Source organism: Oncorhynchus mykiss, chromosome 32 (genome assembly GCF_013265735.2).
Source record: "Oncorhynchus mykiss isolate Arlee chromosome 32, USDA_OmykA_1.1, whole genome shotgun sequence".
In the NCBI taxonomy this organism is placed as follows: Eukaryota; Metazoa; Chordata; class Actinopteri; order Salmoniformes; family Salmonidae; genus Oncorhynchus; species Oncorhynchus mykiss.
The window spans coordinates 9,575,034-9,592,533 of record NC_050572.1 but is presented as its reverse complement, the minus strand read 5'-3'; the positions used below and the strand labels follow the sequence as shown (position 1 = coordinate 9,592,533).

Below are 17,500 nucleotides of genomic sequence, written 5' to 3'. Positions count from 1 at the left end.
TATGACATTTAATTTGTACTCGTTTCATTCGAGTTTATTAGCAAGTTGTGACAGGTGCAAGTCTTTCGCGCTGTGCGTGCGTCAGTGTAGGCTATTTCTGCATGTTTGCTTTAGAAGGTGTTTACCGAGGTCACTGGTGACTAACAGGCTTTTCAGTTAAAAGTTAAAGCATTTCAAAATATGTTATTATATCTTGTCTCATCAGTCAGATCGTTGGGGATGTTTTGTTATGGTGGAAATCTCGCGCGCCGCGGATGTTGTGCTCTGTATCTTGGAGTGTATTCCTACTCCAAACAGTTGCAAAACGTTTTGCAACAAAAACTAGCGGTCGAGCAAACAGGGCGGGACCTACCTCAATCTGTCTAATAGAAATGCTAGTTTTTGTTGCAAAACAACTTTTTGGGTTAATGATAACACACCCCTATTTGCCAAACAAACCTCACAAACCAAACGGAAGCTCTGAGCGGCATGCACTAAGCACAGGTGAGACCACCGTTTACACACACACACACACACACACACACACACACACACACACACACAGTAGGGATTAGAGATCTAATACTGGCCTCATTTTAAGAGGAAGTACCAACTGATAAACTGATCCCTGTGTTAAGCAGGGACTAGTACTTTGTATTTGACCATGTAATGCTGTAGCATTCACTGTCTGTCTGTGTCTCTCTCAGAGGTGATGGAGGGAGAAGGGGAGTTGTTGGATTTGAGTCACCTCTCAGAGGCAGAGCAGACATCCATCTTGGAAGTGTTACTAAGGGACTCGAATCTGCGTTGCCTTGATGAGGGGCGTGTAAGGTCAGAGGTGATTATTATCTAACCCTTTAGGTCTCTGATGAGCATCATGTTGACTGATTTAAAAAAAATTTAACTAGGCAAGTCAGTTAAGAACATATTCTTATTTTCAGTGACGTCGTAAGAAAAGTGGGTTAACTGCCTGTTCAGGGGAACAGTGGGTTAACTGCCTTGTTCAGGGGAACAGTGGGTTAACTGCCTTGTTCAGGGGAACAGTGGGTTAACTGCCTTGTTCAGGGGCAGAATGACAGATTTGTACCTTGTCAGCTTGGGGGTTTGAACTTGCAACCTTCCGGTTATTGGCCCAACACTCTAACCGCTAGGCTACCTGCCACCCAAATTAATTAATTCATTTAAGTTTTTATTTTTTTATAGAGGTATGTTAATGTTGTTAATGTTGGTGTTGGTGCAGGTGTTTGTTCCAGCCCAGCACTAACACACCTGATTCAAATAACTAAAACATTGTTTTACTTAAAATTTTTTGCCGTATCAGATGCTCTTTATTTACATTTTAATTTTGCTTATATTTTACCCCCTTTCTCTCCACAATTTCGATCTTGTTTCGATCTTGTCTCATCGCTGCAATTCCCCAACGGGCTTCGGGAGAGGCAAAGGTCGAGTCATGTGTCGACACTGCCAAACCGACACCGCCAAACCGACACCGCCAAACCGACACCTCCAAACCGACACCACCAAACCGACACCGCCAAGGTGACACCACCAAACCGACACCACCAAACCGACACCGCCAAGGTGACACCACCAAACCGACACCGCCAAACCGACACCGCCAAGGTGACACCACTCCTTAGCACCTGCCGATTTAAACCGGAAGCCAGCTGCACCAATGTGTCGGAGGAAACAAAGTTCACCTGACAACCACGGTCATCCTGCAGTTGCCCGGCCCGCCACAAGGAGTCGCTAGAGCGCGATGAGCCAAGTAAAGCCCCCCCCTCTGCCAAACCCTTCCCTAGCCCGGACGATGCTGGGCCAATTCTGTGCCACTCTATGGGACTCCCGATCACGGTTGTGATACAACCCGGGATTGAACCCAGGTCTGTAGTGACGCCTTAGACTGCTGCGCCACTTGGGAGGCCCCTAGATGCTCTTTTCATAGGGAAAACAAACACATATCACAGTCATTGCAATAATTGGTACAATAGTGAAACATGATGTTAAACCCTCAGGACCCTGCAGCAGAAAGAGGCGAACCCAGTGCGTCTGAGGTTGCTGTCGGGGGCGTGGTTTCATGAGGAGAGGAGCAAGCGTTACCGAGACACAAAGGATGGCGTTGACATCGTACAGGCATCCATACGAGGCAGGAAGCCAAGAACAGGTCAGACCACACTCACTCACTCACTCACTCACTCTCTCACTCTCTCACACACACACCAAGAATAACCAAGTGTAGGAGGCCATCTGGTATTGGTTGGTTGATTGATTGATTGATTGATTGGCAGATTTGTCTGTGAGTGGGGTGTTTAAAGGGCAGACAGAAGATGCTCCTCCCACTAACAACAACGACCCCAGCTCTCAGATAGAGGACGACAAGAGAAGGTGAAGGCATTTCTAATACAGAGGGTTCGGATGGTATAGTAGTGGCTAGGGAATGTTTCTCTTGGAGAAGGACTGGTATGTACAGTTTTAATGGATGTCGTTTTTTAAAACATGTTTATCTCAGTTACAGGAGTCCACCTACAGCCAGACCCAGACCCAGACCCAGACCCAGGAGCCCAAACCCAGACCCAGACCCAGGAGCCCAGACCCAGACCCAGACCCAGGAGCCCAAACCCAGACCCAGACCCAGACCCAGGAGCCCAAACCCACAGGTTAGTCGTGTGTATGTGTTCATTAGCTGGATAATTCAGTGTGTAGATGGAGGATTGTCAGTCTAGTTGTGGAAAGGTAGTTTTCCTCCCTCCCTCATAGTATTGCTCTAGAAACATGCTGACAGTGTGTGTGTGTGTGTGTGTGTGTGTGTGTGTGTGTGTGGTGTGTGTGTAGGATACAGACTCTGTGTCCAGTGTCGTGACAGAAGCTGATCTGACGCTTCTAAGGCCTGGGCTCTCCATCAGCACTCTAAGTCTACAGTCTAACTACACAGTGAGACACACACACACAGACACACACACACACATACATACTCAAGGTGTTCCTTCAGCTAAGTGGGATTATTTTGATCAACTGTGTGTATATTCTGTGTTTGTGTGTATTCTCTCTGTGTGTTTGTGTGTATTCTCTCTGTGTGTTTGTGTGTATTCTCTCTGTGTGTTTGTGTGTGTTCTCTCTGTGTGTTTGTGTGTGTGTTCTCTCTGTGTAGCTAAGTGGCAGTATGATGAGTCTGTTCAGTTCTGGGGAATTTGGGGCGGTGGAGGTGAAGGGGCGTGTCCTGTTCTCATTGGACTATGACACTCAGAGGGAGGAGCTACAGGTCAAAGTGTGTCGTTGTGAAGGCCTGGTTGCTGCACGCAAGAACCACTCCGACCCGTAAGTAAAGTAGGGTTGGTATTTCGAGGATGCTGACTGGGATAATTTTTGGGAACTATCCGTTTAAGAAGCGTGTGTGTGTGTGTGTGTGTGTGTGTGTGTGTGTGTTAGGTACGCAAAGGCCTATCTCCTGCCTGATAAGTCGTCTCACAGTAAGAAGAAAACAACAGTAAAGAGAAAGACCCTCAACCCAGTCTTTGACCAGACACTAAAAGTGAGAGCAGCCACACATCTCTCGTTTTGTTTCTCCATTTATTTCCCTCGGATTCTGTCATGTCTCTCCTCTCTCTGCCTGTCTGTCTCTTTGGTCTGTCTCTCTCATGTCTCTCCTCTCTCTGCCTGCCTGTCTCTCATGTCTCTCCTCTCTCTGCCTGTCTGTCTCTCTGGTCTGTCTCATTCCTGTATCTCTCATGTCTCTTCTCTCTCTGCCTGTCTGCCTGCCTGTCTCTCTGGTCTGTCTCTCTCATGTCTCTCCTCTCTCTGCCTGCCTGTCTCTCTGGTCTGTCTCTCTCATGTCTCTCCTCTCTCTGCCTGCCTGTCTGTCTCTCTCATGTCTCTCCTCTCTCTGCCTGTCTGTCTCTCTGGTCTGTCTCATTCCTGTATCTCTCATGTATCTCCTCTGCCTGCCTGTCTCTCTGGTCTGCCTCTCTCATGTCTCTCCTCTCTCTGCCTGTCTGTCTCATTCCTGTATCTCTGTCTCTCCTCTGCCTGCCTGTCTCTCTGGTCTGTCTCTCTCATGTCTCTCCTCTCTCTGCCTGTCTGTCTCTCTGGTCTGTCTCATTCCTGTCTCTCTCATTATAATGTGCAATTATAACATGGTCCTAGCACATTAAGACAGTCGTGAAGAGGGCACGACAACACCTATTCCCCCTCAGGAGACTGAAAAGATTTGGCATGGGTCCTCGGATCCTCAAAAGGTTTTACAGCTGCACCATCGAGAGCATCCTGACTGGTTACATCACTGCCTGGTAATGGCAACTGCTCGGCCTCTGACCGCAAGGCACTACAGAGGGTAGTGCGTACAGCCCAGTACATCACTGGGGCCAAGCTTCCTGCCATCCAGGACCTCTATACCAGGCGGTGTCAGAGGAAGACCCTAAAAATTGTCAAAGAACTCCAGCCACCCTAGTCATAGACTGTTCTCTCTGCTACCGCACGGCAAGCGGTACCGGAAGTCCAGGTCCAAGAGGCTTCTAAACAGCTTCTACCCTCAAGCCATAAGACCGCTAAACACCCCCCCCCCCCCCCCCCCCCCTGTGTGTAGTCTCGCTATTGTTATTTTACTGCTGCTCTTTAATTAACTTGTTACTTTTATTTCTTACTCTTACTCATATATATATATATATACACACTGCTCAAAAAAATGAAGGGAACACTAAAATAACACATCCCAGATCTGAATGAATGAAATATTCTTATTAAATACTTTTTTCTTTACATAGTTGAATGTGCTGACAACAAAATCACACAAAAATGATCAATGGAAATCAAATGTATCAACCTATGGAGGTCTGGATTTGGAGTCACAGTCAAAATTAAAGTGGAAAACCACACTACAGGCTGATCCAACTTTGATGTAATGTCCTTTAAACAAGTAAAAATGAGGCTCAGTAGTGTGTGTGGCCTCCACGTGCCTGTATGACCTCCCTACAACGCCTGAGCATGCTCCTGATGAGGTGGCGGATGGTCTCCTGAGGGATCTCCTCCCAGACCTGGACTAAAGCATCCGCCAACTCCTGGACAGTCTGTGGTGCAACGTGGCGTTGGTGGATGGAGCGAGACATGATGTCCCAGATGTGCTCAATTGGATTCAGGTCTGGGGAACGGGCGGGCCAGTCCATAGCATCAATGCCTTCCTCTTGCAGGAACTGCTGACACACTCCAGCCACATGAGGTCTAGCATTGTCTTGCATTAGGAGGAACCCAGCGCCAACCGCACCAGCATATGGTCTCACAAGGGGTCTGAGGATCTCATCTCGGTACCTAATGGCAGTCAGGCTACCTCTGGCGAGCACATGGAGGGCTGTGCGTCCCCCCAAAGAAATGCCACCCCACACCATGACTGACCCACCGCCAAACCAGTCATGCTGGAGGATGTTGCAGGCAGCAGAACGTTCTCCACGGCGTCTCCAGACTCTGTCACGTCTGTCACGTGCTCAGTGTGAACCTGCTTTCATCTGTGAAGAGCACAGGGCGCCAGTTGCGAATTTGCCAATCTTGGTGTTCTCTGGCAAATGCCAAACGTCCTGCACGGTGTTGGGCTGTAAGCACAACCCCCACCTGTGGACGTCGGGCCCTCATACCACCCTGTTTCTGACCGTTTGAGCAGACACATGCACATTTGTGGCCTGCTGGAGGTCATTTTGCAGGGCTTTGGCAGTGCTCCTCCTGCTCCTCCTTGCACAAAGTTCGGAGGTAGCGGTCCTGCTGCTGGGTTGTTGCCCTCCTACGGCCTCCTCCACGTCTCCTGATGTACTGGCCTGTCTCCTGGTAGTGCCTCCATACTCTGGACACTACGCTGACAGACACAGCAAACCTTCTTGCCACAGCTCGCATTGATGTGCCATCCTGGATGAGCTGCACTACCTGAGCCACTTGTGTGGGTTGTAGACTCCATCTCATGCTACCACGAGAGTGAAAGCACCGCCAGCATTCAAAAGTGACCAAAACATCAGCCAGGAAGCATAGGAACTGAGAAGTGGTCTGTGGTCACCACCTGCAGAACCACTCCTTTATTGGGGGTGTCTTGCTAATTGCCTATAATTTCCACCTGTTGTCTATTCCATTTGCACAACAGCATGTGAAATTTATTGTCAATCAGTGTTGCTTCCTAAGTGGACAGTTTGATTTCACAGAAGTGTGATTGACTTGGAGTTACATTGTGTTGTTTAAGTGTTCCCTTTATTTTTTTGAGCAGTATATATATATATATATAATATTCTTAACTGCGTTGTTGCTTAATAAGTAAGCATTTCATTGTATTCGGTGCATGTGACTAATACATTTTGATATGAATGATGTGTGTGTTAACGTTGTTTGTGTTTTCCAGTATAAGATCAGCGTGTCAGAGGTGCGTGGCAGGACTCTGAACCTGTCTGTGTGGCACGCTGCCTCCCTGGGTAGAAACCTGTTCCTAGGAGAGGTAGAGCTGGAGCTGGCTCACTGGGACTGGACACACACAGACCCTGACTGGTACAAACTACAGCCACGGGTAGGACCAATACACACACGTGCGAGCAAACGTGTACATACAGACACACAAACACCCAAACACGCATACATCAAACACCTACACCCACACACGCACATGCACATTCACACACCACAGCATGCAGTAAGTCCTACATTGTGTGTAGTCTTAACAGGAGGAGAGGTGCTGAGAATTTCAACGAGCTTTTCTAACCTGAGTGCTCCTCTCTTCAATCTCCCTCTCTCTTTCCCTCTCTCGCTCCTTTCACCTCTGTCTCTCTCTCTCTCTTCTTTCTCCCTCTCTCTCTCTCGCTCTTCTTTCTCCCTGTCTCTCTCTCTCCCTGTCTCTCTCTCTCTCTCTCTCTCTCTCTCTCTCTCTCTCTCTCAGTTGCAGTGTAGTCCAGAGTCTATCAGTAGTCGAGGAAACATCATGCTCTCTATCAAGTTCACCCCAGCAGGATCTGAGGGTGAGCTGAGCTCACTACGCACGTCACCCACAGACGTCAAGCCACACACAGACGTCATTTCCTTTCTCTCTGTCTCATCTGTGTGTGTGTGTGTGTGTGTGTGTGTGTGTAGGTGGAGGTCTTCCTCCATCTGGGGAGATACACATTTGGCTGCGGCAGGCGCAGGGTCTTCTCTCCACCAAAGGTGGCGCCATCGACTCCTTCGTCGAGAGGTGGGTTAGAGAAGGTGTTCCCTAACTTATTCACACAGGCCCCACTTCCAGCATTGGGAAACATCCCGTCTAACATCCCGTGCCACGTCTATTTCTAGCACTGTTCACACCCCTCTTGATGGGGGAGACAACAGTTTGCTGATTTTAAAGATTATTTCCCACAATTCTACACATTTTGTCATGGGGTGCAGAGAAAGTGTTTCAGTAAAGCTAATGTTCTTGTAATTCTATACATTTGACCATTTCTAATGTTTATTTCAGGTGATATTTGAGTGGCTGAGAAACGTTAGTTGATCTGGACATTTCTGACAAGTTATAAATTGTTCTCTAAGTTATGTAATGACTGACAAGACGAGGAACTGATGATGTACTACCCAGTTTAGTAATGTCACCTTGTACATTCTACTATTACTACCCAGTTTAGTAATGTCACCTTGTGTATTCTACTATTACAACCCAGTTTAGTAATGTCACCTTGTACATTCTACTATTACAACCCAGTTTAGTAATGTCACCTTGTACATTCTACTATTACAACCCAGTTTAGTAATGTCACCCTGTACATTCTACTATTACAACCCAGTTTAGTAATGTCACCCTGTACATTCTACTATTACAACCCAGTTTAGTAATGTCACCTTGTACATTCTACTATTACAACCCAGTTTAGTAATGTCACCTTGTACATTCTACTATTACAACCCAGTTTAGTAATGTCACCTTGTACATTCTACTATTACTACCCAGTTTAGTAATGTCACCTTGTACATTCTACTATTACAACCCAGTTTAGTAATGTCACCTTGTACATTCTACTATTACTACCCAGTTTAGTAATGTCACCTTGTACATTCTACTATTACAACCCAGTTTAGTAATGTCACCTTGTACATTCTACTATTACAACCCAGTTTAGTAATGTCACCTTGTACATTCTACTATTACAACCCAGTTTAGTAATGTCACCCTGTACATTCTACTATTACAACCCAGTTTAGTAATGTCACCTTGTACATTCTACTATTACAACCCAGTTTAGTAATGTCACCTTGTACATTCTACTATTACAACATTCTAGAGTAAGTTGCAAGCTGGACTCAATTCCTTGATTTTTTTTTATAGATTGTTTCACTTTTTATTATCTACATAAACATAAACATACGTAAACATATGTTTCCCATGCCAATAAAGCCCCTTGAATTGAATTGAGAGACCCCTCGTGCAACCCCAGGGGGTGTGCCCCACAGTTTGAGAACCACAGGGTTCAGAGGTCAGACGTAGGAATACCAGCAGTGTGGCAGACCTCAACGCCTGTATTTCAGAGACTGGCGTTAGTGGGACAGGACTGTTTTTAGTGGAACGTCTATAAAAACTGTACTCTTAACTTTGATCCAAAGCTACGTGCTGCCGGACGCCGGCCGGTCGAGCGGTCAGAAGACGCGCGTGGTCAAGCGGTCAGTCAGTCCAATCTACAACCACACCATGGTGTACGAAGGGTTCAAACCTGCCGACCTGAGGGAGGCCTGCACAGAGCTGACTGTCTGGCACCGCGAAGGGATAAAAACACACCTGCTGGGAGGGGTCAGACTCAGCCCTGGGACAGGTGAGATTCAAACTAACACACACAGACACACATAGATACGCACTATGTATGCACAGATGCCACTGTAACATGGCGTGTGTGTGTGTGTGTTACAGGTCTGAGCTACGGGGCGGCAGTGTGTTGGATGGATTCAACAGAGGAGGAAGTCACTATGTGGACCTCCATGATCCTGAACCCTAGTCACTGGATAGATACTACACTACCTATCAGAACTAACCTGGTTAACCGCCAGAATTAACACTTGGTGTATTCTGGGTAGTATGCTGCTTTTGGTGTATTCTGGGCAGTATGCTGCTGTTGGTGTATTCTGGGTAGTATGCTGCTGTTGGTGTATTCTGGGTAGTTTGTTGGTGTATTCTGGGTAGTAGTTTGCTGTTGGTGTATTCTGGGTAGTTTGTTGGTGTATTCTGGGTAGTAGTTTGCTGTTGGTGTATTCTGGGTAGTATGCTGCTGTTGGTGTATTCTGGGTAGTAGTTTGCTGTTAGTGTATTCTGGGTAGTATGCTGCTGTTGGTGTATTCTGGGTAGTTTGTTGGTGTATTCTGGGTAGTAGTTTGCTGTTGGTGTATTCTGGGTAGTTTGCTGCTGTTGGTGTATTCTGGGTAGTAGTCTGCTGTTGGTGTATTCTGGGTTTTGTTGCCTACGGTAGAGATTGGCTGGGTCTAGTTTTCAAAAAGTTTGTGAAGAGAAAATGAAATAGGTGAGTAGACCATCTGTCGTTTTGGTTTTCAGACCCAGTTTATTCCAGTTGAAACAAATGTATTTAAGTTGGGGCTGTGGTTTGGATGAGGATATGGTCTGCTATACTTCCACAAGCCTAGCTAGGGGTTTATTAATCCCTTAATGACCAGTCTGTTGACTTACACAACAATAAGGAACTAGACAGAGGAAACTGGGAAGGGTAAATTACACATGACTGGATGTTAGTTAACAAAGACTCTTGATCAGAGTGCCATTCATATGTTAAAACTACTGAATGAAAGAATGTATCAACTTCTCTCTCTCTGTCTCTCTGTCTCTCTGTCTCTCTGTCTCTCTGTCTCTCTGTCTCTCTGTCTCTCTGTCTCTCTCTTCCTTCCACCCTGTTCTCAATGGGACTAATAAGTCATAGTCACTTTAAAGAGTATTGTTAATGTCTGCACTGTCTCTGTTCCAGTTACATTAGTGTTATTTTTCTAAGTGACTTATAGTCAAATAGATTGTGGTTTCAGAGTGGGCACTAAGTGAGTGAATTATTAAAAGATTGGTCAAGCCACTGCTGGAATGGAGAGAGAAAATAAGGGATGGTGAGATTGTGGGGACAGGGGGGAAAGTGGGGGACAGGGGGGACAGGGGGGAAAGAGGGGGACAAGGGGGAAATAAGGGGACAGGCAGGAAAGCTTCCAACCAGTCTTTTTGTTTGGAAGCTTTACTGTGGTCATACTGTCTGGGTTCACGTTGTATCACTGTGGTCATACTGTCTGGGTTCATGTTGTATCACTGGTCATACTGTCTGGGTTCATGGTGTATCACTGGTCATACTGTCTGGGTTCATGTTGTATCACTGGTCATACTGTCTGGGTTCATGTTGTATCACTGTGGTCATACTGTCTGGGTTCATGTTGTATCACTGTGGTCATACTGTCTGGGTTCATGTTGTATCACTGTGGTCATACTGTCTGGGTTCATGTTGTATCACTGGTCATACTGTCTGGGTTCATGGTGTATCACTGGTCATACTGTCTGGGTTCATGTTGTATCACTGGTCATACTGTCTGGGTTCATGTTGTATCACTGTGGTCATACTGTCTGGGTTCATGTTGTATCACTGTGGTCATACTGTCTGGGTTCATGTTGTATCACTGTGGTCATACTGTCTGGGTTCATGTTGTATCACTGGTCATACTGTCTGGGTTCATGTTGTATCACTGTGGTCATACTGTCTGGGTTCATGGTGTATCACTGGTCATACTGTCTGGGTTCATGTTGTATCACTGTGGTCATACTGTCTGGGTTCATGTTGTATCACTGTGGTCATACTGTCTGGGTTCATGGTGTATCACTGTGGTCATACTGTCTGGGTTCATGTTGTATCACTGTGGTCATACTGTCTGGGTTCATGGTGTATCACTGTGGTCATACTGTCTGGGTTCATGTTGTATCACTGGTCATACTGTCTGGGTTCATGGTGTATCACTGTGGTCACACTGTCTGGGTTCATGTTGTATCACTGTGGTCACACTGTCTGGGTTCATGTTGTATCACTGTGGTCACACTGTCTGGGTTCATGTTGTATCACTGTGGTCATACTGTCTGGGTTCATGTTGTATCACTGTGGTCATACTGTCTGGGTTCATGGTGTATCACTGTGGTCATACTGTCTGGGTTCATGGTGTATCACTGTGGTCATACTGTCTGGGTTCATGTTGTATCACTGTGGTCATACTGTCTGGGTTCATGGTGTATCACTGTGGTCATACTGTCTGGGTTCATGTTGTATCACTGGTCATACTGTCTGGGTTCATGGTGTATCACTGTGGTCATACTGTCTGGGTTCATGTTGTATCACTGTGGTCATACTGTCTGGGTTCATGGTGTATCACTGTGGTCATACTGTCTGGGTTCATGGTGTATCACTGTGGTCATACTGTCTGGGTTCATGTTGTATCACTGTGGTCATACTGTCTGGGTTCATGGTGTATCACACTCACTAGCTCTTACATTGACGTATGTAAATATGTTATTCATTCATTAAATTCTTTTGATTGAATATTCAAACCTCGTATTATTCCCAAGATTTCACACATTGCGGTATATGACTTTCTTAATGGATTCTCATTTGTACTGGAACACTCATTTAGCACAAAGTTAAAACAGGTGTTCTGTGGTTATAGAGTTGTAGTTCTGTGGTTATAGAGTTGTAGTTCTGTGGTTATAGAGTTGTGGTTATAGAGTTGTAGTTCTGTGGTTAAACAGTTGTTTGTAACAGTTGTTTGGAAAGCTTAGCCAACCCCTTCTCCTGATAATGATTAATTACTGGGAGATATTGCTCCAGCCAAACTATTAACACACCTGCTTGTAAAAAGCATGGTCCTGGTGAGCAGCTGATTGGTTGAATAACTTGTGTTAGAGCAGGGCTAGAGCTAAAGCCTGCACACCACTACCAGCAGATGGCCCTGTTGGACAGCTGATTTCAGAGTCTGTTTTCAGAACACACACACACACACACACACAGAGATAATGTTTCTACTCTCCTTCAGTATTGTAACCGCTGACAGACAGATGGAGGATGATTGGTGGATAATTGAGAAATAAACAGGAACATTTCCATCATCATACCTGTGTGTGTGTGTTCTCCCTTCAATAACCCACAAATATCACTACAACTGCTTCTAATGCAATACAATTAGCTAAATATCAACAGACGGAAATTGCATTTCAAATGCCATGGGTGTCAATCACGGTGTCTGAACACTGGGCTGACTGTTACGCTTCTGAAGACCATCTCCCACAATGCACGTGTGTTTGTCCAAGGTATTTGATGTCCAAATGCTGGACTAAATGTTATTTTATGCTTTTTTCCCCCCGAGTCTTTGTCTTTCGTATGAAAGGGATGGCGGTTTGGGTTTTCTGATACTATTAAGTGTTTCCAGTCCTAACACACCTGACCAATGTAGAATAAATACAATGTGTGTTTGGTGTCTCTCTGAGCTCCATGTCTGTCAGTGTCCAGATGATAAACTTAAATAGTTTTCCTGCTTTCTCCAACTATCTCAATTTTCCAAACATCAGTTATTTAGTTTTTTTTGACATTTAAAATGATGTGGAATGATCGAGACATGCCTTCCCAAATGATGACTGATTTTGACAAAATGTAATGAGAAGGTCTAGTTCGCCTGGTGTAGAGCCAGACGGGGCATAGGGCCCAGAGTCTAAATAACATCCCTTGTTTTACATTTCATATTCTTCTTTTACGTCCAACTGGATTAGAAATACGCAGTGTTCAACTTAAATGTGTGTTTGCTCGTCTCAGATATGAGTTGTCTGCGTTAGTAGTCCTTTACTTATTTAAAAGACACTCTTAGCTGGAGCAGCGTTCAGAAGTGAGTTGTCTGCGTTAGTAGTCCTTTACTTATTTAACAGACTCTTAGCTGGAGCAGCGTTCAGAAGTGAGTTGTCTGCGTTAGTAGTACTTATTTAACAGACTCTTAGCTGGAGCAGCGTTCAGAAGTGAGTACATCCCCTCCATTGGAATCAAACTGTCAACATTACAAACCTCAGGCTCTAACAACTGAGCCTCAAGGGACTCGGGTTGGACTCTCCCTCGTTCTCCCTCTGCCTCTGAAGGTTAACGTCATAAACAGGAGAGTTTGTTTCATTCTGTAGATTTCATGTTGACGGAGGAAGAAGAAGAGGAGATTGTGTAATGGCCATTGACTTTTGGAGACGAGAGTAAATTCAATACTGACTGAAGGAACACATATGATTAGCCTCCCAGTTGAAGCATTCTTAAAGAGCTGTGAGTAGCAGGAGGCAGCAGGATCAGGTGTAAATAGTGTCCTGTTTATTCACAGTGTAAAGGTTGTACAGGTGAAGGACAAAACTCAGAGACACCAAACACTGACGGACAAGGAGCTCAGAGAGACACCAAACACTGACAGACATGGAGCTCAGAGAGACACCAAACACTGACAGACATGAAGCTCAGAGAGACACCAAACACTGTCAGACAAGGAGCTCAGAGAGACACCAAACACTGACAGACAAGGAGCTCAGAGAGACACCAAACACTGACAGACATGGAGCTCAGAGAGACACCAAACACTGACAGACAAGGAGCTCAGAGACACCAAACACTGACAGACAAGGAGCTCAGAGAGACACCAAACACTGACAGACATGGAGCTCAGAGAGACACCAAACACTGACAGACAAGGAGCTCAGAGACACCAAACACTGACAGACAAGGAGCTCAGATATACACCAAGTACAAACATAGAAAACATTAGACCTACTATATGGAAATAAACTAAAGGTATTGTTCATGAGCATCTGAACATCACATCCACGTGGAAGATTGCAAACTGGTAAATTACTGCATTTTAATCGGAAACTTAAATCCACCAATAACGTAACCCAAACATTTTATGGAAACGCGATTAGACTTGCGCACACACTGTGTGTCATTTAGGGCAGGTGGGCCCACAATTTACCTGCTACGTGCTGATTATTTTTGGTCCGTGAATAGCTCAGTGTTCTGTCACACATGGGGAAACTCTGTCCCCGCGACGTGTAAGGGGAGACCTCGAAAAGGTACCCATCTAAGAAGGGTCAAGGTCATTGGTCACGGATAAAAGGACGTCAAATCACGATATATCTACAGTAGCTTTGATTGGACGGATCATGTCAACGTCATACTTTCAAAATCTTAGCCAGCGGTCAACATCATGAATCAAGTCCAAAATCTACTGGCAAATCCTGTTCAATCCTTGTCACATGGGGCGGCAGGGTAGCCTAGTGGTTAGAGCGTTGGACTAGTAACCGGAAAGTTGCGAGTTCAAACCCCCGAGCTGACAAGGTACAAATCTGTCGTTCTGCCCCTGAACAGGCAGTTAACCCACTGTTCCCAGGCCGTCATTGAAAATAAGAATTTGTTCTTAACTGACTTGCCTGGTTAAATAAAGGTAAAATAAAAATAAAAAAAAAAACATGAAGAGAAATTAAGAAGAGAAATTACAAATAAACCGTATCGGTGCTCATCGGCCATTGGACATAAACGTTACACAACAAGATAGAAATGGCAAATTCAACAATGAGTGGTTTAGAAGGAAGTGAGCACAGCAGAACAACTTGAGTCTAAAAAATGTATTGTATGCTGCTGGATAATTGATGGAATATGACAGGGAGATATGTATACTGTAGCTTAGAAAGTAATAACGTTACTAAGTGTAAGTTGTGTAGTAAGCTGTTAGTAGCCCATGTGCATCACGCTAATAATTTGCTCCCTTTTCCCCTCTTAATTAGCCTATAGCCTGTTTTAGAGAGATGTAATCATTGAATATTGTAAGAGCTTTCATTGTCTGCTCATATGCCCCCCATTATTTATCCTACGGTTCTGACTTGATGTACAGGGAGAACACTAAGGCCGCCAAATGTTCTGAATTCTGCCGCTGTACATTTCAAAAGTAGTTTTATAAAGTAGCTTGCTCATTATTTACTTAATGGAAATTACAGATTGCCTCTGATCAGCTATGTTCTTTTAAAAGGCAGTAAATGAGGCTGGATTAATTGTTTCGCTGCCAGACAAGGCTCCACTGATAGCCAGGTGTAGCAGTGGTAAGGTGTTGGGACTCTGCTGTTGGGACTCTGCTGTTGGGACAGATTTATGTTGGCCCTAACAGTTTGTGGGCACCGTTTGGCACCGTTATAGTACAATTAATCTTGTTTTTTGTTGATTTGTGTAGTGGCTTTGCTGGCATGCATCTATAATACATACAATGTTTTTTTGCCCCATCAAGATGTACAGTTGATGTCGTAAGTTTACATACACTTAGGTTGGAGTCATTAAAACTAGTTTACATACACTTAGGTTGGAGTCATTAACTAGTTTACATACACTTAGGTTGGAGTCATTAAAACTAGTTTACATACACTTAGGTTGGAGTCATTAAAACTAGTTTACATACACTTAGGTTGGAGTCATTAAAACTAGTTTACATACACTTAGGTTGGAGTCATTAAAACTTGTTTTTCAACAACTCCACAAATTTCTTGTTAACAAACTATAGTTTTGGCAAGTCGGTTAGGACATCTACTTTGTGCATGACACAAGTCATTTTTCCAACAGTTGTTTACAAACAGATTATTTCACTTAATTTATTGTATCACAATTCCAGTGGGTCAGAAGTTTACATACACTAAGTTGACTGTGCCTTTAAACAGCTTGGAAAATTCCAGAAAATTATGTCATGGCTTTAGAAGCTTCTAATATGCTAATTGTCATAATTTTAGTCAATTGAAGGTGTACCTGTGGATGTATTTCAAGGCCTACCTTCAAACTCAGTGCCTCTTTGCTTGACATCATGGGAAAATCTAAATAAATCAGCCAAGACCTCAGAATAGAAATTGTAGACCTCCAGAAGTCTGGTTCATCCTTGGGAGCAATTTACAAACGCCTGACGGTACCACGTTCATCTGTACAAACAATTATACGCAAGTATAAACACCATGGGACCACACAGCCGTCACACAACTCAGAAAGGAGACGCTTTCTGTCGTCTAGAGAAGAACGTACTTTGGTGTGAAAAGTGCAAATCAATCCCAGAACAACAGCAAAGGACCTTGGTGAAGATGCTGGAGGAAACAGGTACACAATTATCTATATCCACAGTAAAACGAGTCCTTTAACCTGAAAGGCCGCTCAGCAAGGAAGAAGCCACTGCTCCAAAACCGCCATAAAAAAGCCTGACTACGGTTTGCAACTGCACATGGGGACAAAGATCATACTTTTTGGAGCAATGTCTTCTGGTCTGATGACACAAAAATCGAACTGTTTTGCCATTTTGCCATAATGACCATCGTTATGTTTGGAGAAAAAAGGGTGATGCTTGCATGCTGAAGAACACCATCCAAACCGTGAAGCATGGAGGTGGCAGCATCATGTTGTGGGTGTGCTTTGCTGCAGGAGGGACTTGTGCACTTCACAAAATAGATGGCATCATGAGGTAGCAAAATTATGTGGATATATTGAAGCAACATCTCAAGACATCAGTCAGGAAGTTAAAGCTTGGACGCAAATGGGTCTTCCAAATGGACAATGACCCCAAGCATACTTCCAAAGTTGTGGCAAAATGGCTTAAGGACAACAAAGTCAAGGTATTGGAGTGGCCATCACAAAGCCCTGACCTCAATTTGTGGGCAGAACTGAAAAAGCATGTGCAAGCAAGGAGGCCTACAAACCTGACTCAGTTACACCAGCTCTGTCAGGAGGAATGGGCCAAAATTCACCCAACGTATTGTGGGAAGCTTTTATCTGCATGATATGCTTATGTGATATATTTGTCATTAGAATGTATCCCTTTGGACTCTGGTGTTGGCAGTTGCATTTCTTCCCTCAGCTGGGGCTCAGTCACCTGGGGCTCAGTCACCTGGGGCTCAGTCACCTGGGGCTCAGTCACCTGGGGCTCAGTCACCTGGGGCTCAGTCACCTGGGGCCCAGAGAGGGGAGAGGTCAGGCTTGTCTTTCACATGTCCCTGGTGCTATGCAGAATATCAGAAAGAGAAGAGAACAGGGGGGAACATTGTCTTCATATGTGAATGTGTCTTTACCTATTCTTAAACCATGTGAAGGGATGGCGTGATTAATGGGGAACCAATTACTGGTTTCCACAATGTCTGTGTGCCAGTCACTCCCTCCTTTGGCTTTGGGGGATGTGTGTGGTAGTGTCTGGAGTTGACAATTGATTTATGCCATTGGTCGAGTTGCTGTTTTTGTGCTAGGAGTAACAGGAACGAGATAGGAACCTCGTCTTAGGGGCTAAACTGAACGCTAATTTATAGTGAATGCTATCTGGCTACGGGATACTCCTTTCTCATTTATAAAGTCTCACTTTGTGAACCGTTCCTAATATCGGTGGTTTGTTATGTCGACTAGGGGGTGGATCTTTGCTATAAAATACCTCCGTAGCCTTCGTGTTGGGGCTCTGTCAACGAATCAACCTCAGATGAGTCACCGCTATTGCAAAGCTCTCACTAATA

General features: G+C 44.8%; 2 protein-coding genes across 4 annotated transcripts in view; both read left to right on the top strand.

The window, feature by feature from the left end:
• Window positions 1-10,075, top strand: part of LOC110489368 (synaptotagmin-like protein 1) — a 10,251-nt gene extending 176 nt beyond the window's left edge. For 2 of the 3 annotated variants that reach the window (XM_036971625.1, XM_036971626.1), the window contains exons 2-13: window positions 687-810; window positions 1,995-2,143; window positions 2,268-2,364; window positions 2,489-2,636; window positions 2,812-2,910; window positions 3,128-3,294; window positions 3,406-3,508; window positions 6,344-6,505; window positions 6,872-6,950; window positions 7,063-7,162; window positions 8,560-8,765; window positions 8,861-10,075. In XM_036971625.1, coding sequence (XP_036827520.1) covers window positions 692-810; window positions 1,995-2,143; window positions 2,268-2,364; window positions 2,489-2,636; window positions 2,812-2,910; window positions 3,128-3,294; window positions 3,406-3,508; window positions 6,344-6,505; window positions 6,872-6,950; window positions 7,063-7,162; window positions 8,560-8,765; window positions 8,861-9,003 — 1,572 coding nt within the window. In that variant the 5' untranslated portion in view covers window positions 687-691 and the 3' untranslated portion in view covers window positions 9,004-10,075. The remainder of the gene's footprint in view (window positions 1-686; window positions 811-1,994; window positions 2,144-2,267; window positions 2,365-2,488; window positions 2,637-2,811; window positions 2,911-3,127; window positions 3,295-3,405; window positions 3,509-6,343; window positions 6,506-6,871; window positions 6,951-7,062; window positions 7,163-8,559; window positions 8,766-8,860) is intronic. The other variant, XM_036971628.1, reaches the window with a different exon arrangement.
• Window positions 10,076-10,131: 56 nt separating this feature from the next.
• Window positions 10,132-12,079, top strand: LOC118946506. The gene is made up of 2 exons (XM_036971587.1): window positions 10,132-10,180; window positions 10,215-12,079. Exon 2 carries the CDS (start codon window positions 10,297-10,299, stop codon window positions 11,455-11,457), a length of 1,161 nt encoding a protein of 386 aa, XP_036827482.1. The 5' UTR covers window positions 10,132-10,180; window positions 10,215-10,296; the 3' UTR covers window positions 11,458-12,079.
• Window positions 12,080-17,500: the final 5,421 nt, after the last annotated feature.

Excerpts from the sequence above, each read along its gene's own strand:
- LOC118946506 (XM_036971587.1), top strand. The coding sequence starts at position 10,297 with ATGTTGTATCACTGGTCATACTGTCTGGGTTCATGTTGTATCACTGTG.